Source organism: Salarias fasciatus, chromosome 9 (genome assembly GCF_902148845.1).
Source record: "Salarias fasciatus chromosome 9, fSalaFa1.1, whole genome shotgun sequence".
NCBI classification, from domain to species: domain Eukaryota; kingdom Metazoa; phylum Chordata; class Actinopteri; order Blenniiformes; family Blenniidae; genus Salarias; species Salarias fasciatus.
The window spans coordinates 12,787,549-12,815,130 of NC_043753.1; the positions used below are offsets into that span (position 1 = coordinate 12,787,549).

Consider the following 27,582-nt stretch of genomic DNA (forward strand, 5'->3'; position numbering starts at 1 on the left):
CCACAATCAGAATAATAACACAGGCATAGTTTTGGCCTTGAACTGTTACAACATCAGACTGTTATGATAATAATAAATGAGGTTGGAAGTATGCAGGAGAAAAGTATTACTTTGGAATTCACATGGTGCCTTTTTTTTTTATTAGGATTGCACTGCAGATGTAGCAATACGGGTGTGTTATTTTCTGTTTCACTAGTTACATGTTACTAGTTAACTTTACGTTAAACCGACGTGGCCTTATTCTGCTGCACAAGAGGCGTTGCAGGGTGTTCAGCTTTACTGGAAAATGTGATTAAATGGTTTTATCCTTGAAATGCTTTTTTTTTTTTTTTTTTTTTTTTTTTTTTTGTGCATAGCTCAACTAAATGTGTGAAGCTATTTGTTTTTGTGTCTGATAGTCTGGCTGCATGTGTGAAAAGTTACCAAAGAGGTTTGGAATAAACTGAGGATCTGAGTGTTAATGTGATTTTTTTTTTTTTTTTTTTTTTGAAGCAGTTGTTTAAACACTTGAGAGGGAACCAGGTTGTTTGCATTGTGTTTATCAGTCACGTGTTTCTGTATTTGAAGAAACGCAGACGTCACAGAGGTAGTGTTTATACTGCACCCCTGACCAGCTGAGTATTGTACAAGGACTTTCCCGAAGAAGGTTAAAGTGTGTTGGTTGATATTCAAATATTAATTGTAATTTAATTGCATTAAAAGAGGTTGAACATATTTAGTCAATACACATATATTGGAGAACTTACATGAAATATGTGATATCATTCAACATATTTAATATATTTTAAATAGTATTTTTGTGGATGCATGAATACAGTCCATTCACCAGTATAAACATAAGCCTAACTCCTCAATACACTACTGCCCAGAACTGACAATGACTTGGTCCTCACTGTTCTTTGTGTTTGAATATCAGCTCTGTGTGGCTGTACTGTTGTGCCTTAATTATAATAAATACATTTCAAGCTGCTTTGTGTCTACTTCCTTTTTGTATTAACAAAAAAAAAAGACATTTTATAGTATATATTGCAGAGCTGATGCTGATATGATATCTTGCGGTCATGAAATTTGTTTCATTAACCACTATAAATACATTTGAGAATATTAACTTTATGTAATTGTAAGTAAGTAAGTAGTTGCGTCTTTATGTTTTGTGACATTTGTGATGTATTTGAGCTGCTCCTTCCCTCTGACAGACTCACTCCTCCACATTGTGCACATTGTGTTACGGATTCAGGCGGGGCCGCTCGAATTACACACCCCGCGCTCCAGCCTCCGGCCGGGGAGGGCGGGGTTTTGAAAAGAAACGGACAGCTGCACGGACAGACGGCTCGTATTTCTCCCGATGGGTTTTCGCGCAGCGGTGAGGCAGGGCGGAATAGAGAGGGGAGGAGGATCCAACCGACGGCGGATTATCAAAGATTAGCACGCCGCCACGGCAGCAGTCAGCGGCGGCGGAGCGTGGTGAGTACAGCCGTCCTCCCTCCGGGTCTCACTCTGCTCTTCGCGGCTGCGCCTTTCAGCAGGATCACCTCGAAATATTCCAGCTCCGCGTCGGTGCATGTGCATCGAGCATGTGCAGCTTTGTCCGGTGTTTACTGTCGCTACCTGCTAACATACCCCATTTATTCCAAGCCCGTGTGCATTTCTCTGAGTAGCAGGCGGTGTCGGGGATTTTCCTGCAGATTCCTGAGGGATTTACGTGTTTTGCTGTATTCCAGTTGCTGCTTTTCTTATAAACCTTATTCTGCATTTATTTAATTATGAATGCTGCATCCTGTCATCTGAATGAACCTAAATGTAATATCATGCACTTGATTCAACAACTAATCTGTATTCTTATTGTTTTTATTATTCTAAATGGTTGATTAAATTAAAATAAAAAAAATCAATTTTAAATTAACAAGACATAAAAGTCGTGTTAAAAACAGATTAAGTACAATTTGAAAGCCATTAAAGTATTAAGAAAAAATCTCAAAGACTAAGGCAACTTAAAAATGAATAAACACAATTAATAAGGGAAGGCATTACATGTTAAAACTCAGCTGTGATGAAATTAAAGAAACATAAAATATAAGTGAAACTTACCAGCCTGATAAAGGGATGTTAAAAATAGATCAAACAGAATCTGACAAAAAAGTATTCAAAAGACAAATCTAATTTTGGATGCCAGATGAGGCAGAATGGAAAAAAAAAAGTAAAATACAATAAAATGTCCCAACAGAAACATTTCAGTTCAATAAATTAAAAATGGAAGCTAAATTGAATTTTTTAATTGTGATATATTTTTTTCCCTTTTCAGCCCTGCAGTTCCCTAAACTGGAAGCAGTCTGCATCTGATATTAAAATATAAACCTGCTGTCTAACTGAAATTGATGCACTGTATTCATTTGCATGACTGAGGAGTGTTTCTGTCCAGTCGGTGCTTCTCCGCTGTTATCAGCACGGCGATATAAACCGACTCTCTTCACTCCTCTCAGCCACAGACTCAGAAGCACATCTTTCCTGTCCTAACCATGGCTGAGACCGAGGGGAAGTTCGACTTCGCCATCGACCGAGGCGGCACCTTCACGGATGTGTTCGCCCGGCTGCCCGACGGCCGGGAGAGGGTCCTGAAGCTGCTGTCCCGGGACCCCCAGAACTACAAAGACGCCCCCACCGAGGGGATCCGCAGAGTCTTGGAGGAGGTAAGACAAACAGTTCATCAGCGTATACTTAATAGGTAATGTCAAAAGATCAGAAGTTAGGCAGTGATTTTGAATTAAAGGCAGAATATGAAAATATGAATATGATATTTGCTGTTTTTGTTGATAGGAAACGGGGCGTGCGTTTCCTCGCGATCAGCCCGTGGACACGTCTCTGATCGGCTGGATCCGGATGGGCACCACAGTGGCCACCAACGCGCTGCTGGAGAGGGAGGGAGAGAGGACGGCCCTGCTGGTCACAAAGGGGTTCAAGGATCTGCTGCACATCGGCACGCAGGCCAGGCCCAAGCTCTTCGACGTGGTCCGTACCCTTCCCTTTGGCCACATACCTTTCCGCTAAACGCAGGACGGTCTTCATGGCTGAACTGAGCTTAAAAGCCTGTGCTTCTGCAGCACGGGGGGTTAGACATTATCTGAAGTTACAGAGACGGAGGGCAGGACCTGGAGTTTGCCCTCAGACCAGATGTACCATTCATGGTTTAAGTGGTCATTTATCTTTGAAGCTGCATTGCAATACCATGATAGAAGGTGTCAAAGACAGATTGAACAATCTGTAAATCTGGAGTTTTTAACTCAATTACTGACATATTGACCTTTTGTGACCCAAGCATCAAGACACTATCTGTTAATGGCCGTACTATTAGTCACATATCTCTCTCTTCTCGACACCCGCTGCGAAACACAACACGTGTGTGTACATAACAGGAGGTTGCCGTGCCCGACGTGCTCTATGAGGAGGTCATAGAGGTCGACGAGCGAGTTGTCCTCAGGCAAGATGGCTGCCAGCTGCCCAGGAAGGACCCCAGACGTGTTGTTACAGGTGGGGTGGGGGGGCAGTTCTGAAGTGTTTCTGTCTGCACCACTGTCTCACTGAATTCAGTTACGTAAAGTCGTGGAATATGCACAATAAACACAATGTAGTGTTTGAATCTCTGCTCCTCTGGCACACACACACACACACACACACACACACACACACACACACACACACACACACACACACACACACACACACACACACTGCAAGAAGCTCCGTATTGCCAGAATGCATAGCATAATTTAAACTAATCCAGGTGATCTGTGTGTGTTTGTCAGGCAGTACAGGGGACTCTCTGGAGGTGTGCAGGGAGCTGGACCTGCAGCAGGTTGAACGAGACCTGAGAGGAGTTGTGTCTCGAGGCATCACCAGCCTGGCTGTGCTTCTGCTGCATTCCTACACGTGAGTAGCACCCAGTGGTACATATTTACTCATAATCCTCATCGGATCAGATCGCTCACGTGACCATGTCTTTTTTAGAGACTTCATTTTACTTTTTTTTTTCTTTTATTGACACAACAGATTATTTGTAACCGTCAAAAAGACGAGTGCGTTCAGTTTTCTGTCATGCAGAGCTATAAATTGAACATTTTGTACCTCTATTGTATAATGCTCCCTCCAAGCCTTCCCCTGTCTCTGTGGGAGGAGTGGTCTGCAAACTCAACATATCACTGGTTGCTGGTATCCTATAGCGTGTTTCTAACCTCACGGTTCACTGGGTAGAAGTTCATGGCTTTTTTTTAAACCCCGTCCTCCTCCCCTTTTTGCAGCAATCATTTGTTTGCAGACATATTTTCTTCAGTTTTGTAAAGCCCTTTTAATCTTTTTGATGAAAAGACAAGTTTTACTTTCAGTAAATTGACGTAAATTGATGATGATTCCCTGTTGTCAGGTGGCCCGATCACGAGAAAGCCGTGGGCGCTCTGGCGCAGCGCCTGGGCTTTAAGCAGGTGTCTCTGTCCAGCGAGGTCATGCCGATGGTGCGGGCGGTCCCTCGGGGCTACACCGTCACTGCCGACGCCTACCTTACACCCAAAATTCGTCAGTATTTAAAAGGCTTCACCGCCGGCTTCAAGGGGGCCTTGAAGGTGTGTGTTCATATATAAAGTAGATATAGGTATTTTTAATTTTCTGTACAACTTTTCATGCCTTTATTGGAACAATCGGAGGAGTTTTATCACTTTCAAGAGAAACGCGGCCCGACTTCAAAGCCTTTCCGAACACGTCTGATCTTGTGCTTCCTGGTCAGGATGTGGACGTCTTGTTCATGCAGTCAGATGGAGGTCTGACTCCCATGGAGCAGTTCTGCGGCTCGCGGGCCGTCCTCTCCGGCCCAGCAGGGGGCGTGGTGGGATACGCCATCACTTCCTACAGCCAGACGGAGAAGAAACCTGTGATCGGCTTCGACATGGGTGGTGAGTGCTCTCAGTGCTACAGAATTCCATGTTTTTTGTTTTTCCCCAGGTTTTTCACGTTGCCTCGCCTTCTCTTTCAGGAACATCCACCGACGTGAGTCGGTACGCCGGCCAGTACGAGCACGTGTTCGAGGCTACCACAGCTGGAGTCACCCTGCAGGCACCGCAGCTGGACATCAACACCGTGGCTGCAGGCGGAGGATCTCGACTCTTTTTCAGGCACGTTTGCACGAGAAGCGCATCCGACTGTTGGAGTGGTCACACATTTCGAGGGCGTGTTTTTTCTTTTCTTTTCTGAGTCCAGTTTGATTTTGTAGTTTAACAGGTATTACCAAAGTATATATTAACCAGAGTTTTGTCAAAGAGACACCACAGCATGTGACCACATCATGTCTTGGTGCATTGCACTGTTTGAAATTCACATCTGCAGCTTGTTATATTAAGTTGTGTTTAGTTTCTTTATTATTCATATCACTGTTTTTTTTCCCCCAGATCAGGGATGTTTGTAGTGGGACCAGAGTCTGCAGGGGCACATCCAGGACCAGCCTGCTACAGGAAAGGTAACAACAACACTTTCTTTCTTCTGGGATTCCAAGCTACTTTGTCACTCTTTTATTTATTTATTTTTTGTACCTTCCTCTTTCTCTTAATGGTTTGATCAGGACATTATGTGTGACAAAATGTAAATAGTGGCTTCGTCCACTCCTGAAGGTTGCCGGGCAGCCACGTTCGCCCATCTGATTCTCACACTCCACTCCTGTTTCACAATCATATTTATCTACACGAGACCTTGAAGCTGGCACCAGACCAGGCTCTGGATGATACGATACAGGCTTGCTTCAGAATGCTCAGCTGGAGCTGGAATGTGGTGAAACTTGACCTTGCCCTCATTGTTTTTGTACCCGCCACAGCTTCATTTTATGTAAAGAGATCTCTACTTTTACACTCTCACAAAATGATTTAGTATATTATGTCAACATAGCGAGGCTTCTTCTTCACATGCTTTCTGGTTGGATGTTCCCAGGTGGCCCTCTGACTGTGACTGATGCTAACTTAGCCCTGGGTCGCCTCCTCCCTTCCTTCTTCCCAAAGATCTTTGGACCTGGAGAGAATGAGCCTCTGTCCTTGGAGGAAACCATGAAGCATTTCCGCATCCTCACCAAAGAAATCAACCATTTCCTGTCTTCCAACCAATCAAAGGCAGTAATATTTCCTTGCGTTGTTGTGCACTTCAATCACCTCCTGCTGTGACTGTTATTGTTTACATGTTTTATTGCCTGGGATCTTGCGTGTTTCCATGCATGTGTTCAGTATTGCGCACGTCCTCAAATGTTCTTGATGATTCTCAAGCAGGGCGAAGCCGAATCCTATTTGTCTGTTTTCATGTGCAGGCTGGCGAGAATGGGGCCAGTCATTCAGACAGGAAGAAGATGATACACAGCCAGTCTGACATGAGCGTGGAGGAGGTCGCCATGGGCTTCATCCGCGTTGCAAATGAGGCCATGTGTCGGCCAATCAGAGCTCTGACGCAGGTGATATGAATGTGTTGAGAATCTCTCACACAAGAAACGTTGGTTCTGAATTCAAACATTTTTTTTTTTCCTCTGTTTTTGTCGGTTCTACTCTTTTTACACCCTTCTAGGCTAAAGGACACGATACGTCTCAGCATATGCTGGCGTGTTTCGGAGGTGCGGGCGGTCAGCATGCCTGTGCCATCGCACGAGCTCTGGGGATGAAGACGGTCTTTATACATAAGTAAGGTTGATAGCTTCAGGTTCAAAGAGAGAAATAAGTCATTTGATATAAAATGCAGCAAATTGAGTGTTTTTTTTTTTTCTTTTTTTTTTTCTTTTTTTTTTTTTAGGTACAGCGGTGTCTTGTCAGCCTACGGCCTGGCTCTGGCCGATGTCGTGGAGGAGGTGCAGGAGCCGTGCTCCCTGCAGTACGATCAGCGATCTTTCGTTGACCTTGACCGGAGAGTGGATCAGCTGGTCAAACGCTGCCAAGATACCCTCTGTGCGCGCGGCTTTACCAGGTCACAGCCGCCAAACTTTCTACTGCGTCTCAGAAAATTTGTGTTGGTTAATTTTATGATCTCTGCAGTGGATTCTGGGATCAGACGCCACACTGAATTCACCCTCTCATGTCTTGCTTCCTCAGGGCTCAGATAACCACCGAAGTGTTCCTGCACCTGCGTTACGAAGGCACCGACTGCGCTCTCATGGTCACTGCGGCCGGCTTCCCCAGCAACGCCCACTCCTGTCGAGCCGGAGACTTTCGCAGCGCCTTCACCAAACGGTTCACACACTTTGTTTGCTCTCGTGTGAGCTTGAACGTTTTCAGCACGTGTTCCCTCCTGAGTTCATCAATCATTTCCTCTCACACTCATTTACTTTCCTCTGTTCACACTGTGTGCAACTGCTCCAAGAAGCTTTTTTATTTGTATTTTTCCACAGCCAATATGTTAATTCTGTCTTTTGTGGTTACAGATTAGTACTAAAGGTCTCACTCCTCCTTTAATGTTACACTTCTTGTGATTTCTTTTTCTTTTTTTTTAGTTACCTGAAGGAGTTTGGATTCACCATCCCGGACCGACCCATCATGGTGGACGACATCAGAGTGAGGGGTTGTGGGAAATCTGGCATCAAATCAGTGTACAGAAAGAAAACGGGCCAAAGGCAGGCCAGACCTGCCACGGTAAAAACTCACACTCAGCGGATCAAATGAAGCATTACGACGGATGTTGTGTGACTGAACACCGTTATTTTAACCTCTGCTCTGCAGATGACCAAGTGTTACTTTGAGGACGGTTACATGGACACCGGTGTGTATCTGTGGGAGGAGCTGCCGTGTGGTTACAACATCCAAGGACCAGCCATCATCATCGACAAGAACAGGCAGGGTTTTTTAAATTGTTTTAAAATATATTATATTCAATTTTTTTTATATGTATGTATATATATATATATATATATATATATATATATATATATATATATATATATATATATATATATATATATATATATATTTATTTATTTATTTATTTATTTATGGGTTTTTTTTTTTTAGCTTGGGGTATTTAATTTTGATGAACATGACTGAATTATACCAATGTTTCTTTTTTTCATAGAGGTGAAGCCAAATATTTCAAGACTGTCTGTACTTTTGGCTTTTCTACTTTGAGCTTCATGTGTCTTTAGATTTATCTGTGTACTTATTCACTTATTTATCTGTGTGACATTATCTTCATGTAACTTACACAAACCCTTAAAGCAGGGACTCACTGATTGCTCAATATACCAAAATATATAATAATATAATAAGGAATCAATTTTTTGGTCCACCAAAAGTTTTTTTTGTTTGGTGTTGAGCTGTTTAACCGTTTCATCGCATCTGGTATCTGCTGTTTTGCTCAGAATTCACTCCTATTATGTAATTTATGATGTAAAATATACACTAGATTTTTGGAAAAATGGTTTAAATCTTTACAAAACTCAATGGTAACAATTATAACTCAATTAAGCAGAGCAACAATCAACAAGTCAGTTCATTTCCTCAACTAAAATTGTAAAAATGTTCTCATTAAGATGTAATTTGTAAAATTTGATTGAGTTAACACATAATTAGATGTTCTCACAAAACAAATCTCTTATATTCCTAACCTGCTGGCACTGTCAGGATCTACCATGCACAATTTTTAAAACCATAACTCTGGCTTATTTTTTTTTTTAATCTTGAAAATGAAATAAAAACAGACAACAGAAAGTTTATCTTTGCACCCTTGTACTAGTCATTACAGTGTCCATGAAAGATGACAGTTAAATTGTAAAAAGATTCACCAACGTTACATGCTTGCAGCATACATAATCAAAAACATCCACCTAGCGCTTATTTTACCTCACTTTTTAACTAAAGAAATCAAAATAAATCAAGTCAAAGGGAGTATAATTATGGTCTGAATGGGAAGACACAGTTTGGTACAATATTGAAAGTGATGTTTTGGAAGTGATTATTTATTGTGAACATGTTCTAGTGTTTAGTCATGTTAAAAAATAAATGGATGTATTATCCCCTGTGTTTGTTTGTCCTCTTTGGTTAGCACCATCCTGGTGGAGCCGTGCTGCGAAGCCCACCTGACAGAAGCCGGAGACGTCTGCATGGCCGTGGGCTCCGACCCTCACTGTGCCCTCGGCACGGAGCTCAACACCGTGCAGCTCTCCATCTTTTCACACCGCTTCATGAGCATAGCCGGTACGCCGACGTGATAGATAAAAGTGGGATTTTTTTTTTTCTTTTTCTTTTTTTTTTAGTTCATATTTCTGTGTGATTTGTTTACAGAGCAGATGGGCCGAGTTCTCCAGAGAACCTCCATCTCCACCAACATCAAGGAGCGTCTGGACTTCTCCTGCGCTGTGTTCGGGCCGGACGGGGGTCTGGTGTCCAACGCCCCTCACATTCCTGTGCACCTGGGGGCCATGCAGGAGACTGTCCAGTACCAGGTGAGGGCACGTATTCCGGAGATGACTGAGACAAAGCCGATTCTTTAGCTTAACACAAAACTTGTCCTGGTTTCCTCTCCTCTGAGCAGATCAGAGCATTGGGGAACAAGTTGAAAGAAGGAGACGTGATCCTGAGTAACCATCCGTGTGCAGGGGGGAGCCATCTCCCAGATCTGACGGTCATCACACCAGTCAGTCCTTAATTTTTATTTCAGCTTCATCCCTCTCTTTATCCTGTCGCCCTCTCCTTTTCTTATCTCTGTTTTTTTAACCCTCTTCCCCTCGTCAGGTGTTCAAGAAGGGGGTGAGCTGTCCTGTGTTCTTTGTGGCCAGCAGAGGGCACCATGCGGACATTGGAGGCATCACCCCGGGCTCCATGCCTCCCCACTCCACCTCTCTCCAGCAGGAGGGCGCCGTCTTCACCTCCTTCAAGCTGGTCACTGGCGGCATCTTCCAGGAAGAAGGTGAGAGAGGATGAATAGTATTCTTTGAAGGTGGAAAAAGTGAAAACCAAACATTGATGATCCAAAACGAATGATCAAAGTCCTCTCACCTTCCACCTTTTCTCCATATCAGCCGTGACTGAAGCTCTGATGGCTCCGGCCAAATACCCAGACTGCTCCGGGACTCGTAATCTGCACGACAACCTCTCGGACCTCCGGGCTCAGGTGGCAGCCAATCAGAGAGGCAGCCAGCTGGTGGGGGAGCTGATCGACAGCTACGGGCTGGCCGTGGTCCAGGCCTACATGGGCTACATCCAGGTGGCAGCGCCTGCCTTCACGGGAACAGAAACGGAGCGTTTCAGAAGCGCGGCTCAGGTTTACCCTTCTCTCTCTCTGTGTGTGTCAGAGCAACGCGGAGCTGGCGGTCAGAGACATGCTGAGAGACTTTGCACGTCGCCGGCGGCAACAGACCGGCTCCTTGGAGGTGGAGTCTGAGGATTTCATGGATGACGGCACTCCAATCAGACTGCGCGTTCAAATTAACGAAGAGGAGGTGAGCGGACTTAATCTCCTTCTGAAAGACTTCAAAACAATCTGATGATTACTCAAAGTGTGCATGTAACTTAGTTTATTGCCTTTTTAAATATTGCAGGGCAGCGCCGTGTTTGACTTCACCGGGACAGGCACAGAGGTGTGGGGCAACTGCAACGCCCCGCGAGCCATCACCCTGTCTGCGCTCATCTACTGCCTGCGCTGCATGGTGGGACAGGACATCCCTCTCAATCAGGTCAGTCTGCTTCGCTCTTCCAGTTTAAACTGTGGCAGAATAAATCGGAATTCTTCACAGCAGAGAAAATCGGTGCATGTCTTGAATTGTTTGCACAGAAAAACGTGATATGATGTGTGGTGGTTTTCAGGGTTGCCTCACGCCGATCAAAGTCATCATCCCGCCTGGATCCATCCTCCAGCCGTCCCAGAATGCAGCAGTGGTCGGAGGAAATGTGCTCACGTCTCAGAGAGTTGTCGATGTGATCTTTAAGGCGTTTGAGGTCTGCTCCGCCTCACAGGTAAGAAGGATTCCTGAAAAAGTATCTACAAACAAAGCTTACAGATGAATCAGCATCACTTTTTTAGATGTCTCAACTTAATTCAGATGAATGGATCATCATTTTGTGTAAACTTCTGTTTCTAAAAGGGGGAAACTTAAAAAACTTAAAGGGGCATAGCTCACTGGGACTGAGGGAAACACTTCTGTAAAGAGATTACAAAGCCGTAACAAATTCCCCTTTCATTGACGGCTTTGAGTGATTCACACAGATTCAAGCTGAGGCCAACCACTGTGTGCTTTATTCCTGAGAGAAGTCTGAATTTAAAGTGCTTATTTTGTGAATTAGAGGAACCAGACGTTTTATTTTTCTATACAGTCAAGCAGATTTCAGCTTAAATAACTGAAACGCCAATAAGAAAATGTGATCATATTGATAACTTAAAAAAGAACTTTTAACAGCTTTTAACCTCTTTACATCCTGTACCTCTACAGTATTGAGAGACCTGAACCTAATTGTCCTCCGTCCATCAGGGCTGCATGAACAACATTTCCTTCGGCAGTGAGAGGGTGGGGTATTATGAGACGGTAGCTGGAGGAGCCGGCGCAGGACCGGGCTGGAACGGGCGGAGCGGAGTCCACAGTCACATGACCAACACCCGCATCACTGACCCTGAGATCCTGGAGAAGAGGTGAGGCGTGACCTCAGATCTTTAGGATCTGAATGAGTTATGTGTAGAAATATATGATCTTTATTACAGTAACTGACTGGTTTGTTTACGTGGCGTTCAGGTACCCGGTGATTTTAGAGCAGTTCTGCCTGAGGCCTGCTTCAGGAGGGGCGGGAAAATACAGAGGTGGCGACGGAGTGATTCGAAAACTTCTCTTCAGAAACAAGGTGGTTCTGTCTGTACTGACCGAGAGGAGATCCTTCCGCCCGTACGGCCTTCTGGGTAATCCCAACCCCATGTTGAAGAGCATATATTACCTCATTTGATCACCGTATTTTATAAACGGTCTCTTTTCACACCGAGTCTTTCTCCGTCTGGGCGTCAGGGGGTGAGGACGGCGCAGCCGGCCTGAACCTGCTCCACAGAGCAGACGGGAGAGTCCTGAACCTGGGAGCCAAGACCAGCATCAGCCTGCAGCCTGGAGTAAGATCTGTGTGGAACACACACACACACACTGCTATGTTGGACCTTTAAACCATTTTAGGCAACTTCAACATGATACTGAGAATATGCACACTATGATCCTTAAACCTTGTTTATGGTACTTTTTGAACTAACAAATAAAATCTTAACATCCAAATGTATAAGATGCCAAATCGTGGGAAATTATCCAATTTAGAAACATTTTTTGAGTTCATAGCAGCAACCAAAATCAGACAAGCAACTCAATTACTACAAAAGAAAGAATCATGAGTACAGATACATTCAGAAAATATTTGAAAACAATAATAAAATTGGATTCTTCCTCAGTCTTATCATAATGTGTGTATTTTGTGTGTGTGTCTCCCCCTACAGGACATGTTCTGCCTCTACACCCCTGGAGGAGGAGGCTATGGGAAAGAGGAAGACTCAAACAAGCCTCCAGAGACCAAGCGGAGGCGTCTGACTGAGACTTTCCCAGAGAGGGGCAGCGTGTTCGAGTACCGAATGGCGCAAGAAGGAGTGTAAAAGGAAATCGAAAGAGGGGTTCAACATAATCAAGTAAAAACTGTGAGAAATGATGAAGATTAAAGCTAAAAGTGGGGGAATATTAGGACTAATTCATCTATTTTTTAAACAATTTTTACGAATCCATCATGAGATCAAAATATTTTTTAGTATCTGTTTGCAAACAGAGGTAACATATAAAAGTAGTGATAACAGGCTGCCCTTATAATAGAAGATCTGATAAATTACTAATATATTAGGTGAAAGATGGATCTGGCCACATCAAGCTGGGTCAAAAAGATTTCTGTGTTTAACACACTGCTCAGTTTTTGGGGACAAATGTTTTCTAATCCTCACAAAGTTTTGTAACTCCCCTTTCAGCCAATGTTTAAAAGTCAGACATTTGCAATATTGATATATATTTTAATCGTGGATGCAGTGAAAAGGACATCAAATCTGTAAAACTTTGTAATGTGCAAGTTTAAATGACTTGCTGTATTGATCCCTGTAAAAAAAAAGATCATCCTAATAGACCAATTTTATCCCATATGTCTTTTACGTGTCATGAAATATTCAGTGAATACTGAAATTAATAACCCCAGACAGATTTTGCCAATTTCAATAAAAATCGTCTTCATGGTTTTCTCTGTAGTCTGACTTTCCGGGATTAATTAGATCCTTTCTAACCATTTCACTGAAATGCCATGCTCTGGTGTTTCTTTTTAGAGACTTTTAAAAGGCGTAACAGTTTTTAGTTCTGTAAAAATATCTAAGAATTCTTGTGAATACTGGAACTTTTGTCAAGACTTTTCACTTGTAATTTTCCATTATCTGGAGAGCTTGATGTTCTTCTCCTGCTGGTTAATGAGTGAAACTCCATCTCGTTCCTGTTTTTCCTTGAAATCTCTAAACTGGAGGTAAACAGCTCAATGTTTGTAAGACACTTAAAGAATTGTAATATTAAAACTGAATATCAGATGAGATGACCACAAAATTCTTGGCAAATAGTTTCAACCAGGATAGTTTGTATGTTTTCTTTGGGGGGCAGCGGGGGAGGCTTTACCTATGTAAAGCAGTGTCCCTCTCTCCCTCCCCACTCCGGGCCGCGGAGCAGGAAGGCAGGCGAGGGAGTGCAGGCACGCGCAGGCGGCAGATAAAGAGATAGCGGTCACAGCAGGAGGCCGACGGCTGCTGGACTGCTGATGGAAATCAGCTGCGTCTGTATGAACCCCGCATCAAAGATGGGCGCCGCTTTTATGGATCACAACTCTTGTAATAAAACCATAGATCATTCGAGGAATGTTCAGATCGTGCTGCTTCTCGCAATTGCAGTCTAATTTTCTACCAAAGACTTTTTTTTAATCTTCTGATCTCAACCTTTTGATCTGGCAATTTTTAGCCCATTTTAATTATTAATTATTTACCAATTTAAGGTGAATCTGCTCATTCATGTCAAATATGACTGGAAAATGTAATGGCAAACAATTACGTTGCATTTTTTTTTTCCAATTTGAGCTAGATTTCACTTTTCTATGGAGTAAATTTACCCTTTGATACTGATACTTTTATCAACCCTTTCACATTTTAGGCAGAAGCTGACTGTAGAGAAGAAGAAAAAAAATCAGGAGTGAGAAAACAGGCCTTTCAGGAAAGAGTCGTTACATTCTGTTGTAAATGACTTTGACCTGCATAAGAACAATTCCCCTCACAAGCTTTGAAATAATAAAGAGGCCTCTTGTTTCCTCGCTCTTTGCCGAATAACATTAAAGAAGTCTGCAAATGGGCCAAAAATCATTAAGCTCAGATAACTTGAGTGAAATCCATTTTTTAATGCAGTGTCAGCCACATGTACTGGATTTTCTTAAATACATTACAGATAATTGTCAAACAGTTGCTGTTTTACAAGTTAGGCAAAAGAAAGGACACCCTGTTTATTCAGAGCAGGGAAAACATTTTTAAATGGACTCAAGTTGAGGTTTTTAAGTTAAAATCGACATTTTAGTCTTTAAATATGGAACATTCTAGCTTATTAGTCCAGCTGGTCTGGTTTTCCCAACAATTCACACTTTAACATCCAGGTCGAGATAAGCAGCACTTTAATACACGCTCTTCCTGTACTGCATACACACAAATAAAATGACCGAGAACCAAAGCATCTTCACTGCTTACAGTTTGAGTACAATGAAATAGTGCAAACATCCAGCAGTGCAAAGTCTCGGGAAGTCGTCACAGGTTGAGGTAGACATTGGTCGTTGTACAGTAGTATGTGGAGGAGCCTTAAAAGTCCCTGACAGACAAAAAGAACGTGTGCACTGTCTGCAAGATTAACTTAATATGAGCAACAGAAGGGCGTGTGTATGCTGTGAAATTTAAAACTGTGTGGTAGAACACACAGGCATCTCTTCACAAAATCAAAATATTGGATTTTTTTTTTCTCTTTCCCTAAAATATTGCCTCCTATATACCTTCAAGTAAAACACTTGGCACTTAATACTGAAGCTTAGATTGACTGTGAATCATCGCAGGGGCTGGTCACACACAGTTACACAAAAAATACATTCAACGGTCGCAGCAGGTAGAAAACATTCAAAAGCACTTGTAAGATAAAACACATTCATGTCAATTAAAAAAAAACAGTGCAAACAACACTGACAGTGCAAAGAGATTGTGGATATACACACAATTCCATTAGAAGGCTGAGGTAGATATTCGATTAGTCGCATAGTATTTGAGGTAGTGTGCTCCAATGAAATTATGTAATAGTCCACAATTTTATGATAGACAGAACGCATTTCTTAAAAAAAACAAAAAAAAAACATTAATAACCCTGAATTTGTAATTGATACAGCTTTGTTTTTGTTTACAGTAAACAATGTTTCCACAGATGTTTATCAGTACTGATGGTATTTATTCAGAGGAGCCCCGTTCTGAAAGGCGTACTGACCGGCCGGTGGATGATACGAGCTCTGACTGGCCGGCGCCAAAGCGTCGAAGACGCTCTTATTGGGAGGTACGGATTGCAGCATGTTGTCGAGGTCCATGAGGAGAGGAGGCCCCTGAACCGCAACCTGCCTGCTGGGGAAGATGGGCCAATAGCCGTGGCCTATAAAGTGACCGGACGTGACAGGGGACCTGCCGTACCCGTAAAGGGGGAGTCCGCCGTCTCATGACCTGCTTCCTCAGCGCTCAGATAACCACCGAAGTGTTCCTGCACCTGCGTTACGAAGGCACCGACTGTGCTCTCATGGTCACTGCGGCCGGCTTCCCCAGCAACGCCCACTCCTGTCGAGCCGGAGACTTTCGCAGCGCCTTCACCAAACGGTTCACACACTTTGTTTGCTCTCGTGTGAGCTTGAACGTTTTCAGCACGTGTTCCCTCCTGAGTTCATGAATCATTTCCTCTCACACTCATTTACTTTCCTCTGTTCACACTGTGTGCAACTGCTCCAAGAAGCTTTTTTATTTTTATTTTTCCACAGCCAATATGTTAATTCTGTCTTTTGTGGTTACAGATTAGTACTAAAGGTCTCACTCCTCCTTTAATGTTACACTTCTTGTGATTTCTTTTTCTTTTTTTTTAGTTACCTGAAGGAGTTTGGATTCACCATCCCGGACCGACCCATCATGGTGGACGACATCAGAGTGAGGGGTTGTGGGAAATCTGGCATCAAATCAGTGTACAGAAAGAAAACGGGCCAAAGGCAGGCCAGACCTGCCACGGTAAAAACTCACACTCAGCGGATCAAATGAAGCATTACGACGGATGTTGTGTGACTGAACACCGTTATTTTAACCTCTGCTCTGCAGATGACCAAGTGTTACTTTGAGGACGGTTACATGGACACCGGTGTGTATCTGTGGGAGGAGCTGCCGTGTGGTTACAACATCCAAGGACCAGCCATCATCATCGACAAGAACAGGCAGGGTTTTTTAAATTGTTTTAAAATATATTATATTCAATTTTAAAAAAAATATATATTTTAACTTGGGGCATTTGATTTTGATGAATATGACTGAATTATACCATTTTTTTCATAGAAGTGAGGCCAAATATTTCAATACTGTCTGTACTTTTGGCTTTTCTTCTTTGAGCTTCGTGTGACTTTAGATTTATCTGTGTACTTATTCACTTATATATTCATCTGTGTGACATTATCTTCATATAACAGACTCAAACCCTTAAAGGTGCATTAAGGAGTTTTACGACCTTAAAAATACTTATTTTCCACCGTAAATATGTTACACATTTTTAATGATGTGCACAATGTGCCCTGACATATTCATTACAAGTACCTCTTACAGCGCTAAATTGTCAGTTGAAAGTTGCAGTGCCGGTCCGGCATCAGAATTTTTTTGGGGAGAATTTGAAAGGAATGATGTAATGTGCGCTCCGCCTGGTTAGGTTTCGTCTTGTCCGTCATTACTCCGCCAAATGCTTAGTGAGCAACAACTGAGCAGGAGCTTCCAGAAAGTAAGAAAAGACTGGCTTCTAGCATTGCCACAGCTCCACACAGACTCCACCAGGTAAAAGAAACTTAAATTTTACCTGAGCGCTACTAAACGAGCGAGGAAGGAGTTCCTCTCTTCCGTGCACGCGAGCCACAGGCACGAGTGTTTCACTAAGCTGCGTTACGCCCAAGGCCTGCAGGGGGCGCTGTTTCGCATAAAACGTGCAAACTCCTCAATGCACCTTTAAAGCAGGGACTCACTGATTGCTCAATATACCAAAATATGTAATAATATAATAAGGAATCAATGTTTTGGTCCACCAAAAGTTTTTTTTTGTTTGGTGTTGAGCTGTTTAACCGTTTCCTAGCATCTGGTATCTGCTGTTTTGCTCAGAATTCACTCCTATTATGTAATTTATGATGTAAAATATACACTAGATTTTTGGAAAAATGGTTTAAATCTTTACAAAACTCAGTGGTAACAGTAATAACTCAATTAAGCAGAGCAACAATCAACAAGTCAGTTCATTTCCTCAACTAAAATTGTAAAAATGTTCTCATTAAGATGTAATTTGTAAAATTTGATTGAGTTAACACATAATTAGATGTTCTCACAAAACAAATCTCTTATATTCCTAACCTGCTGGCACTGTCAGGATCTACCATGCACAATTTTTAAAACCATAACTCTGGCTTATTTTTTTTTTTAATTTTGAAAATGAAATAAAAACAGACAACAGAAAGTTCATCTTTGCACCCTTGTACTAGTCATTACAGTGTCCATGAAAGAGGACAGTTAAATTGTAAAAAGATTCACCAACGTTACATGCTTGCAGCATACATAATCAAAAACATCCACCTAGCGCTTATTTTACCTCACTTTTTAACTAAAGAACTCAAAATAAATCAAGTCAAAGGGAGTATAATTATGGTCTGAATGGGAAGACACAGTTTGGTACAATATTGAAAGTGATGTTTTGGAAGTGATTATTTATTGTGAACATGTTCTAGTGTTTAGTCATGTTAAAAAATAAATGGATGTATTATCCCATGTGTTTGTTTGTCCTCTTTGGTTAGCACCATCCTGGTGGAGCCGTGCTGCGAAGCCCACCTGACAGAAGCCGGAGACGTCTGCATGGCCGTGGGCTCCGACCCTCACTGTGCCCTCGGCACGGAGCTCAACACCGTGCAGCTCTCCATCTTTTCACACCGCTTCATGAGCATAGCCGGTACGCCGACGTGATAGATAAAAGTGGGATTTTTTTTTTTTTCTTTTTCTTTTTTTTTTAGTTCATATTTCTGTGTGATTTGTTTACAGAGCAGATGGGCCGAGTTCTCCAGAGAACCTCCATCTCCACCAACATCAAGGAGCGTCTGGACTTCTCCTGCGCTGTGTTCGGGCCGGACGGGGGTCTGGTGTCCAACGCTCCTCACATTCCTGTGCACCTGGGGGCCATGCAGGAGACTGTCCAGTACCAGGTGAGGGCACGTATTCCGGAGATGACCGAGACAAAGCCGATTCTTTAGCTTAACACAAAACTTGTCCTGGTTTCCTCTCCTCTGAGCAGATCAGAGCATTGGGGAACAAGTTGAAAGAAGGAGACGTGATCCTGAGTAACCATCCGTGTGCAGGGGGGAGCCATCTCCCAGATCTGACGGTCATCACACCAGTCAGTCCTTAATTTTTATTTCAGCTTCATCCCTCTCTTTATCCTGTCGCCCTCTCCTTTTCTTATCTCTGTTTTTTTAACCCTCTTCCCCTCGTCAGGTGTTCAAGAAGGGGGTGAGCTGTCCTGTGTTCTTTGTGGCCAGCAGAGGGCACCATGCGGACATTGGAGGCATCACCCCGGGCTCCATGCCTCCCCACTCCACCTCTCTCCAGCAGGAGGGCGCCGTCTTCACCTCCTTCAAGCTGGTCACTGGCGGCATCTTCCAGGAAGAAGGTGAGAGAGGATGAATAGTATTCTTTGAAGGTGGAAAAAGTGAAAACCAAACATTGATGATCCAAAACGAATGATCAAAGTCCTCTCACCTTCCACCTTTTCTCCATATCAGCCGTGACTGAAGCTCTGATGGCTCCGGCCAAATACCCAGACTGCTCCGGGACTCGTAATCTGCACGACAACCTCTCGGACCTCCGGGCTCAGGTGGCAGCCAATCAGAGAGGCAGCCAGCTGGTGGGGGAGCTGATCGACAGCTACGGGCTGGCCGTGGTCCAGGCCTACATGGGCTACATCCAGGTAGCAGCGCCTGCCTTCACGGGAACAGAAACGGAGCGTTTCAGAAGCGCGGCTCAGGTTTACCCTTCTCTCTCTCTGTGTGTGTCAGAGCAACGCGGAGCTGGCGGTCAGAGACATGCTGAGAGACTTTGCACGTCGCCGGCGGCAACAGACCGGCTCCTTGGAGGTGGAGTCTGAGGATTTCATGGATGACGGCACTCCAATCAGACTGCGCGTTCAAATTAACGAAGAGGAGGTGAGCGGACTTAATCTCCTTCTAAAAGACTTCAAAACAATCTGATGATTACTCAAAGTGTGCATGTAACGTAGTTTATTGCCTTTTTAAATATTACAGGGCAGCGCAGTGTTTGACTTCACGGGGACAGGCACAGAGGTGTGGGGCAACTGCAACGCCCCGCGAGCCATCACCCTGTCTGCGCTCATCTACTGCCTGCGCTGCATGGTGGGACAGGACATCCCTCTCAATCAGGTCAGTCTGCTTCGCTCTTCCAGTTTAAACTGTGGCAGAATAAATCGGAATTCTTCACAGCAGAGAAAATCGGTGCATGTCTTGAATTGTTTGCACAGAAAAACGTGATATGATGTGTGGTGGTTTTCAGGGTTGCCTCACGCCGATCAAAGTCATCATCCCGCCTGGATCCATCCTCCAGCCGTCCCAGAATGCAGCAGTGGTCGGAGGAAATGTGCTCACGTCTCAGAGAGTTGTCGATGTGATCTTTAAGGCGTTTGAGGTCTGCTCCGCCTCGCAGGTAAGAAGGATTCCTGAAAAAGTATCTACAAACAAAGCTTACAGATGAATCAGCATCACTTTTTTAGATGTCTCAACTTAATTCAGATGAATGGATCATCATTTTGTGTAAACTTCTGTTTCTAAATGGGGGAAACTTAAAAAACTTAAAGGGGCATAGCTCACTGGGACTGACCCACTGCAGGCAGTGGGTCTGTAAAGAGATTACAAAGCCGTAACAAATTCCCCTTTCATTGACGGCTTTGAGTGATTCACACAGATTCAAGCTGAGGCCAACCACTGTGTGCTTTATTCCTGAGAGAAGTCTGAATTTAAAGTGCTTATTTTGTGAATTAGAGGAACCAGACGTTTTATTTTTCTATACAGTCAAGCAGATTTCAGCTTAAATAACTGAAACGCCAATAAGAAAATGTGATCATATTGATAACTTATAAAAGAACTTTTAACAGCTTTTAACCTCTTTACATCCTGTACCTCTACAGTATTGAGAGACCTGAACCTAATTGTCCTCCGTCCATCAGGGCTGCATGAACAACATTTCCTTCGGCAGTGAGAGGGTGGGGTATTATGAGACGGTAGCTGGAGGAGCCGGCGCAGGACCGGGCTGGAACGGGCGGAGCGGAGTCCACAGTCACATGACCAACACCCGCATCACTGACCCCGAGATCCTGGAGAAGAGGTGAGGCGTGACCTCAGATCTTTAGGATCTGAATGAGTTATGTGTAGAAATATATGATCTTTATTACAGTAACTGACGGGTTTGTTTACGTGGCGTTCAGATACCCGGTGATTTTAGAGCAGTTCTGCCTGAGGCCTGCTTCAGGAGGGGCGGGAAAATACAGAGGTGGCGACGGAGTGATTCGAAAACTTCTCTTCAGAAACAAGGTGGTTCTGTCTGTACTGACCGAGAGGAGATCCTTCCGCCCGTACGGCCTTCTGGGTAATCCCAACCCCATGTTGAAGAGCATATATTACCTCATTTGATCACCGTATTTTATAAACGGTCTCTTTTCACACCGAGTCTTTCTCCGTCTGGGCGTCAGGGGGTGAGGACGGCGCAGCCGGCCTGAACCTGCTCCACAGAGCAGACGGGAGAGTCCTGAACCTGGGAGCCAAGACCAGCATCAGCCTGCAGCCTGGAGTAAGATCTGTGTGGAACACACACACACACACACTGCTATGTTGGACCTGTAAACCATTTTAGGCAACTTCAACATGATACTGAGAATATGCACACTATGATCATTAAACCTTGTTTATGGTACTTTTTGAACTAACAAATAAAATCTTAACATCCAAATGTATAAGATGCCAAATCGTGGGAAATTATCCAATTTAGAAACATTTTTTGAGTTCATAGCAGCAACCAAAATCAGACAAGCAACTCAATTACTACAAAAGAAAGAATCATGAGTACAGATACATTCAGAAAATATTTGAAAACAATAATAAAATTGGATTCTTCCTCAGTCTTATCATAATGTATGTATTTTGTGTGTGTGTGTGTCTCCCCCTACAGGACATGTTCTGCCTCTACACCCCTGGAGGAGGAGGCTATGGGAAAGAGGAAGACTCAAACAAGCCTCCAGAGACCAAGCGAAGGCGTCTGACTGAGACTTTCCCAGAGAGGGGCAGCGTGTTCGAGTACCGAATGGCGCAAGAAGGAGTGTAAAAGGAAATCGAAAGAGGGGTTCAACATAATCAAGTAAAAACTGTGAGAAATGATGAAGATTAAAGCTAAAAGTGGGGGAATATTAGGACTAATTCATCTATTTTTTAAACAATTTTTACGAATCCATCATGAGATCAAAATATTTTTTAGTATCTGTTTGCAAACAGAGGTAACATATAAAAGTAGTGATAACAGGCTGCCCTTATAATAGAAGATCTGATAAATTACTAATATATTAGGTGAAAGATGGATCTGGCCACATCAAGCTGGGTCAAAAAGATTTCTGTGTTTAACACACTGCTCAGTTTTTGGGGACAAATGTTTTCTAATCCTCACAAAGTTTTGTAACTCCCCTTTCAGCCAATGTTTAAAAGTCAGACATTTGCAATATTGATATATATTTTAATCGTGGATGCAGTGAAAAGGACATCAAATCTGTAAAACTTTGTAATGTGCAAGTTTAAATGACTTGCTGTATTGATCCCTGTAAAAAAAAAAGATCATCCTAATAGACCAATTTTATCCCATATGTCTTTTACGTGTCATGAAATATTCAGTGAATACTGAAATTAATAACCCCAGACAGATTTTGCCAATTTCAATAAAAATCGTCTTCATGGTTTTCTCTGTAGTCTGACTTTCCGGGATTAATTAGATCCTTTCTAACCATTTCACTGATATGCCATGCTCTGGTGTTTCTTTTTAGAGACTTTTAAAAGGCCTAAGAGTTTTTAGTTCTGTAAAAATATCTAAGAATTCTTGTGAATACTGGAACTTTTGTCAAGACTTTTCACTTGTAATTTTCCATTATCTGGAGAGCTTCATGTTCTCCTCCTGCTGGTTAATGAGTGAAACTCCATCTCGTTCCTGTTTTTCCTTGAAATCTCTAAACTGGAGGTAAACAGCTCAATGTTTGTAAGACACTTAAAGAATTGTAATATTAAAACTGAATATCAGATGACCACAAAATTCTTGGCAAATAGTTTCAACCAGGATAGTTTGTATGTTTTCTTTGGGGGGCAGCGGGGGAGGCTTTACCTATGCAAAGCAGTGTCCCTCTCTCCCTCCCCACTCCGGGCCGCGGAGCAGGAAGGCAGGCGAGGGAGTGCAGGCACGCGCAGGCGGCAGATAAAGAGATAGCGCTCACAGCAGGAGGCCGACGGCTGCTGGACTGCTGATGGAAATCAGCTGCGTCTGTATGAACCCCGCATCAAAGATGGGCGCCGCTTTTATGGATCACAACTCTTGTAATAAAACCATAGATCATTCGAGGAATGTTCAGATCGTGCTGCTTCTCGCAATTGCAGTCTAATTTTCTACCAAAGACTTTTTTTTAATCTTCTGATCTCAACCTTTTGATCTGGCAATTTTTAGCCCATTTTAATTATTAATTATTTACCAATTTAAGGTGAATCTGCTCATTCATGTCAAATATGACTGGAAAATGTAATGGCAAACAATTACGTTGCATTTTTTTTTTCCAATTTGAGCTAGATTTCACTTTTCTATGGAGTAAATTTACCCTTTGATACTGATACTTTTATCAACCCTTTCACATTTTAGGCAGAAGCTGACTGTAGAGAAGAAGAAAAAAAATCAGGAGTGAGAAAACAGGCCTTTCAGGAAAGAGTCGTTACATTCTGTTGTAAATGACTTTGACCTGCATAAGAACAATTCCCCTCACAAGCTTTGAAATAATAAAGAGGCCTCTTGTTTCCTCGCTCTTTGCCGAATAACATTAAAGAAGTCTGCAAATGGGCCAAAAATCATTAAGCTCAGATAACTTGAGTGAAATCCATTTTTTAATGCAGTGTCAGCCACATGTACTGGATTTTCTTAAATACATTACAGATAATTGTCAAACAGTTGCTGTTTTACAAGTTAGGCCAAAGAAAGGACACCCTGTTTATTCAGAGCAGGGAAAACATTTTTAAACGGACTCAAGTTAAGGTTTTTAAGTTAAAATCGACATTTTAGTCTTTAAATATGGAACATTCTAGCTTATTAGTCCAGCTGGTCTGGTTTTCCCAACAATTCACACTTTAACATCCAGGTCGAGATAAGCAGCACTTTAATACACGCTCTTCCTGTACTGCATACACACAAATAAAATGGCCGAGAACCAAAGCATCTTCACTGCTTACAGTTTGAGTACAATGAAATAGTGCAAACATCCAGCAGTGCAAAGTCTCGGGAAGTCGTCACAGGTTGAGGTAGACATTGGTCGTTGTACAGTAGTATGTGGAGGAGCCTTAAAAGTCCCGGACAGACAAAAAGAACGTGTGCACTGTCTGCAAGATTAACTTAATATGAGCAACAGAAGGGCGTGTGTATGCTGTGAAATTTAAAACTGTGTGGTAGAACACACAGGCATCTCTTCACAAAATCAAAATATTGGATTTTTTTTTTCTCTTTCCCTAAAATATTGCCTCCTATATACCTTCAAGTAAAACACTTGGCACTTAATACTGAAGCTTAGATTGACTGTGAATCATCGCAGGGGCTGGTCACACACAGTTACACAAAAAATACATTCAACGGTCGCAGCAGGTAGAAAACATTCAAAAGCACTTGTAAGATAAAACACATTCATGTCAATTAAAAAAAAACAGTGCAAACAGCACTGACAGTGCAAAGAGATTGTGGATATACACACAATTCCATTAGAAGGCTGAGGTAGATATTCGATTAGTCGCATAGTATTTGAGGTAGTGTGCTCCAATGAAATTATGTAATAGTCCACAATTTTATGATAGACAGAACGCATTTCTTAAAAAAAACAAAAAAAAACATTAATAACCCTGAATTTGTAATTGATACAGCTTTGTTTTTGTTTACAGTAAACAATGTTTCCACAGATGTTTATCAGTACTGATGGTATTTATTCAGAGGAGCCCCGTTCTGAAAGGCGTACTGACCGGCCGGTGGATGATACGAGCTCTGACTGGCCGGCGCCAAAGCGTCGAAGACGCTCTTATTGGGAGGTACGGATTGCAGCATGTTGTCGAGGTCCATGAGGAGAGGAGGCCCCTGAACCGCAACCTGCCTGCTGGGGAAGATGGGCCAATAGCCGTGGCCTATAAAGTGACCGGACGTGACAGGGGACCTGCCGTACCCGTAAAGGGGAAGTCCGCCGTGCAGCGCCATTAAGGGGCCCCCGCCGAACCGCATGCTGGGTGGGGCGACGGCGTTGGGTGGGACATATTTCGCGTAGGAGGTCGGGAGCTCCCAAGGGGGCGCAGGTGCCTCCCGTCTGGCCGATTTGTGCAGCGGCTGCATGTAATCTTCATAACCGCCCGGCCGGGCTTCGCCGTCGGGAGAAACGCGCTTTCCGGGCAGGGATTTAGCTTTCCACTCCTCGTCAGAGGAAGAGGATGAAGCTGGGCTCGCGGAGCTGGCAGAGGCGCTGTGGCCAGATGAGGCGTAGCACGCTCTCAGGGACGGCGAGGGCTGGGCGGGCTCCGCCTCAAGTCTGCAGTTCCTGCTCGCCATGTCCACGTCCTCAGACGCAGTGGCCGGCTGCAGACTGTGCAGCAGAGACTCGATGGCGAAGGATGAGTCCAGCTTAGGTTGGGCTGGGTCTTCCTGCATTGGGGAAGGGTTTCCAGAAGACTCCGGCGGGTGGAAGGCCATGGGATCATGGGGCAGCTGTGGCTCCAGCTTGTGTCCTTGCATGATGTACGGAGCCAGATCCTGGGCAAAGATGGCCTCATCCCGACGGGAAACAGCAGTGTTCTGCCTCTTGAGGAGCTCCAGAGGGACGCGGCTCAGCTCCACCGCCCAGAAATTACCTTTGCCCTGAGGTTTACCCGGATCCTTTAGCACCTATAAAGAGATGGGGGCACAACTTCAAAACAAGGTCACAACACCAGTAACAGCTTACAAACATAAAGATTCACGGAGGTTAAAAATACAATTTGGAGTTTAAATATTTCACAGTTTCACCACACAAACCTTAACAAAGCAGTCGTACGAGGAGAGGTTGTGCCTCACAGAATCCCTCCAGCCTTTGTAATTTCCTTCAAAAAATGGGAAAAGGGTACTGATCTCCTTGAGGATCTAGAAATAAAGCAAATATGTATAGATTAGTGCAATCCACACATTTTGCTGACTAAATTCAGTGATTTTAAGAGTTTCACGCTTTAATATACATTAAAACAGACCCGCGGATTTCCACATCCACAGAATAAATCCTACATCCATACCAAAACATTCCCAGGTTGCAACATAGCAGCATTCCCATTGAGAAGCCAAATGAAACGTTATTCCAGTACATACTGTATCTTATCACTGCTCCTGATACAGACCAGGGTCTGGTTTCACTGCAGCCTTATCAAACAAAGCCAAGAATGGCAGAGCAGTGGTCACCCAAGGGTTGCAAAAAGTGACTGTTAAGTGCTATATAATGAACTTTAAAGGAATGCAGAGCATGCTTTTCATGCAAAAGGTTCAGGATTACACTATTTTGCTTGACATTAGGAAAATATAGTTGTACAGATTAAATAAAGTTTATAGAAAACGTGGGGATCTTCAGCATTTGTCGTGCGTAAAGGCAAAACGTTACTTTTAGTTGATGATGACATAAATCAGTCCACATGCCCGTACACTAACAACGTGATTTCAGAATTACCTTACCTCAGATAATGTTAGCCTTTTCTGGGGAGACCTTTGGATGACCATTGCGATCATTGCGAGATAGGAGTAGGGCGGCTTTGGATACCGCTGGTAGTTTTTCTTCTTTCCACCACCGGAGTCACTTTTCCCCGACCGGCTGTTGCAAATGCCCCGGCGTATCGGCTCCTGTTTAAGGCAGGGATCGTCTCCATTCGGGCGTGGAGGCCCAGGTGAGGTGGCGCTGGCCACGTACCCTGCGCCTCCGCGGATGTCGTCCATGCGCTCCGAGAGCTTCTCCGCGCGCGGCAGCTGCTGAGGGGCCATCCGAGCCGGATGGAGCGGCCGATGCGGGGCTGGTGATGGCTGCGCGCTACGCCGCTGAGATGACTGCTCTGCCGCGCATCGCTGTTGGAAGTCAAGTTGATGGTTGTGATGTTCTCCGAGGAGGAGCAAAGCGGGTGGTATCAAGATGCTTCACTCCGGCCGACGCTTTGTCATGTTGATCATCCGAGGAGGAGGAGGAGGAGGTGGGGTGGATGTACGATCTGCCCGAAGGGTCTTCCAGAAGCACCGAAAGGGGGGGAGGGAAGTGAAAGAGTTGGTCTTTAACTTCCAGCAGACCGCTGGCTCCAGCCTCACTATTTGAAGAGCAAACAATTAACAGTTTCATGTAAAACCCGCTGCGTAATCGAGGCAGGAATGAGGTGTTATCTGTGAGCAGATCGCCTTTTCGCCCCGGGGGGCGAGGGTGGGATTGATTACCATATGACTGCAGAGAAACAGCCTGCAAACCAATAAATTACTCACGATAATAGCAACACTTCAGAATAACACGAGCGTATCTGAAAATGCTTTGAAAACAAGAGCTGAGAGGATTTACGCACTTTAAAGCAACTGTTCTTGAATGGATAGTAAAATCAAATTGCATTCGGCACTATTTGACTTTTTTTAAATGATGGTTTACATTATGGTATTAGAAGATATTAGGTTTATTTAACATGAAATACCTAATCTGAGACTGGCAAACCTAATTGAAACGTCGTGGGGGAGGTGCGCTGTGTGTGAAGGAGTGGGAACTTTTGACTGAACTTACAATCAACAATTTTTGATGTTCAATATACATAAAGACTGGCTAATATACAAAACATAAAAGTGGTAGAATTTCGACAGTTTGTGAAATGTCGTGTCGAAAACAACAAATTTAATGAATCAGATTATTCTCGAGTTACTGGAATTGTGTGTGAACATGCAGTTTTACGCAACTGATGCATATTT

General features: G+C 43.5%; 3 protein-coding genes across 4 annotated transcripts; 2 read left to right on the top strand and 1 right to left on the bottom strand.

The window, feature by feature from the left end:
- The first annotated feature begins 1,332 nt into the window (after positions 1 to 1,332).
- Positions 1,333 to 13,569, top strand: oplah (5-oxoprolinase, ATP-hydrolysing). Of its 2 annotated transcripts, XM_030100133.1 has the most exons (28): positions 1,333 to 1,464; positions 2,481 to 2,687; positions 2,815 to 3,006; positions 3,411 to 3,525; positions 3,801 to 3,924; positions 4,415 to 4,610; positions 4,772 to 4,937; positions 5,018 to 5,156; positions 5,430 to 5,497; positions 5,962 to 6,137; positions 6,329 to 6,469; positions 6,580 to 6,692; positions 6,802 to 6,972; positions 7,098 to 7,235; positions 7,496 to 7,634; positions 7,722 to 7,834; positions 9,040 to 9,191; positions 9,279 to 9,439; positions 9,529 to 9,630; positions 9,729 to 9,903; positions 10,016 to 10,200; positions 10,289 to 10,435; positions 10,535 to 10,669; positions 10,800 to 10,949; positions 11,462 to 11,619; positions 11,720 to 11,880; positions 11,984 to 12,081; positions 12,454 to 12,606. In XM_030100133.1, exons 2-28 carry the CDS (start codon positions 2,517 to 2,519, stop codon positions 12,604 to 12,606), a joined length of 3,939 nt encoding a protein of 1,312 aa, XP_029955993.1. In that variant the 5' UTR covers positions 1,333 to 1,464; positions 2,481 to 2,516. The 2 variants fall into 2 exon arrangements, with proteins under 2 accessions (XP_029955993.1, XP_029955994.1); XM_030100134.1 differs by lacking the exon at positions 1,333 to 1,464 and having other exon boundaries at positions 2,517 to 2,687; positions 12,454 to 13,569.
- Positions 13,570 to 15,138: 1,569 nt separating this feature from the next.
- On the top strand, positions 15,139 to 22,316 carry LOC115394794 (5-oxoprolinase-like). Its single transcript, XM_030100137.1, has 15 exons — positions 15,139 to 15,906; positions 16,167 to 16,305; positions 16,393 to 16,505; positions 18,111 to 18,262; positions 18,352 to 18,512; positions 18,602 to 18,703; positions 18,802 to 18,976; positions 19,089 to 19,273; positions 19,362 to 19,508; positions 19,608 to 19,742; positions 19,873 to 20,022; positions 20,543 to 20,700; positions 20,801 to 20,961; positions 21,065 to 21,162; positions 21,541 to 22,316. Exons 1-15 carry the CDS (start codon positions 15,752 to 15,754, stop codon positions 21,691 to 21,693), a joined length of 2,184 nt encoding a protein of 727 aa, XP_029955997.1. The 5' UTR covers positions 15,139 to 15,751; the 3' UTR covers positions 21,694 to 22,316.
- A 2,242-nt stretch (positions 22,317 to 24,558) lies between these two features.
- On the bottom strand, positions 24,559 to 26,805 carry foxh1 (forkhead box H1). The gene is given in 3 exon segments (XM_030100140.1): positions 24,559 to 25,518; positions 25,648 to 25,752; positions 26,329 to 26,805. Coding segments are annotated over 3 exon segments (1,542 nt in total).
- Between the last annotated feature and the right edge of the window lie 777 nt (positions 26,806 to 27,582).

Excerpts from the sequence above, each read along its gene's own strand:
- oplah (XM_030100133.1), top strand. The coding sequence starts at position 2,517 with ATGGCTGAGACCGAGGGGAAGTTCGACTTCGCCATCGACCGAGGCGGC. Across the intron at positions 6,470-6,579 it reads CAATCAGAGCTCTGACGCAG|GCTAAAGGACACGATACGTC; the intron begins GTGATATGAATG and ends ACACCCTTCTAG. Across the intron at positions 7,835-9,039 it reads ATCATCATCGACAAGAACAG|CACCATCCTGGTGGAGCCGT; the intron begins GCAGGGTTTTTT and ends CTCTTTGGTTAG.
- LOC115394794 (XM_030100137.1), top strand. The coding sequence starts at position 15,752 with ATGACCTGCTTCCTCAGCGCTCAGATAACCACCGAAGTGTTCCTGCAC. Across the intron at positions 16,306-16,392 it reads GGCAGGCCAGACCTGCCACG|ATGACCAAGTGTTACTTTGA; the intron begins GTAAAAACTCAC and ends TCTGCTCTGCAG. Across the intron at positions 16,506-18,110 it reads ATCATCATCGACAAGAACAG|CACCATCCTGGTGGAGCCGT; the intron begins GCAGGGTTTTTT and ends CTCTTTGGTTAG.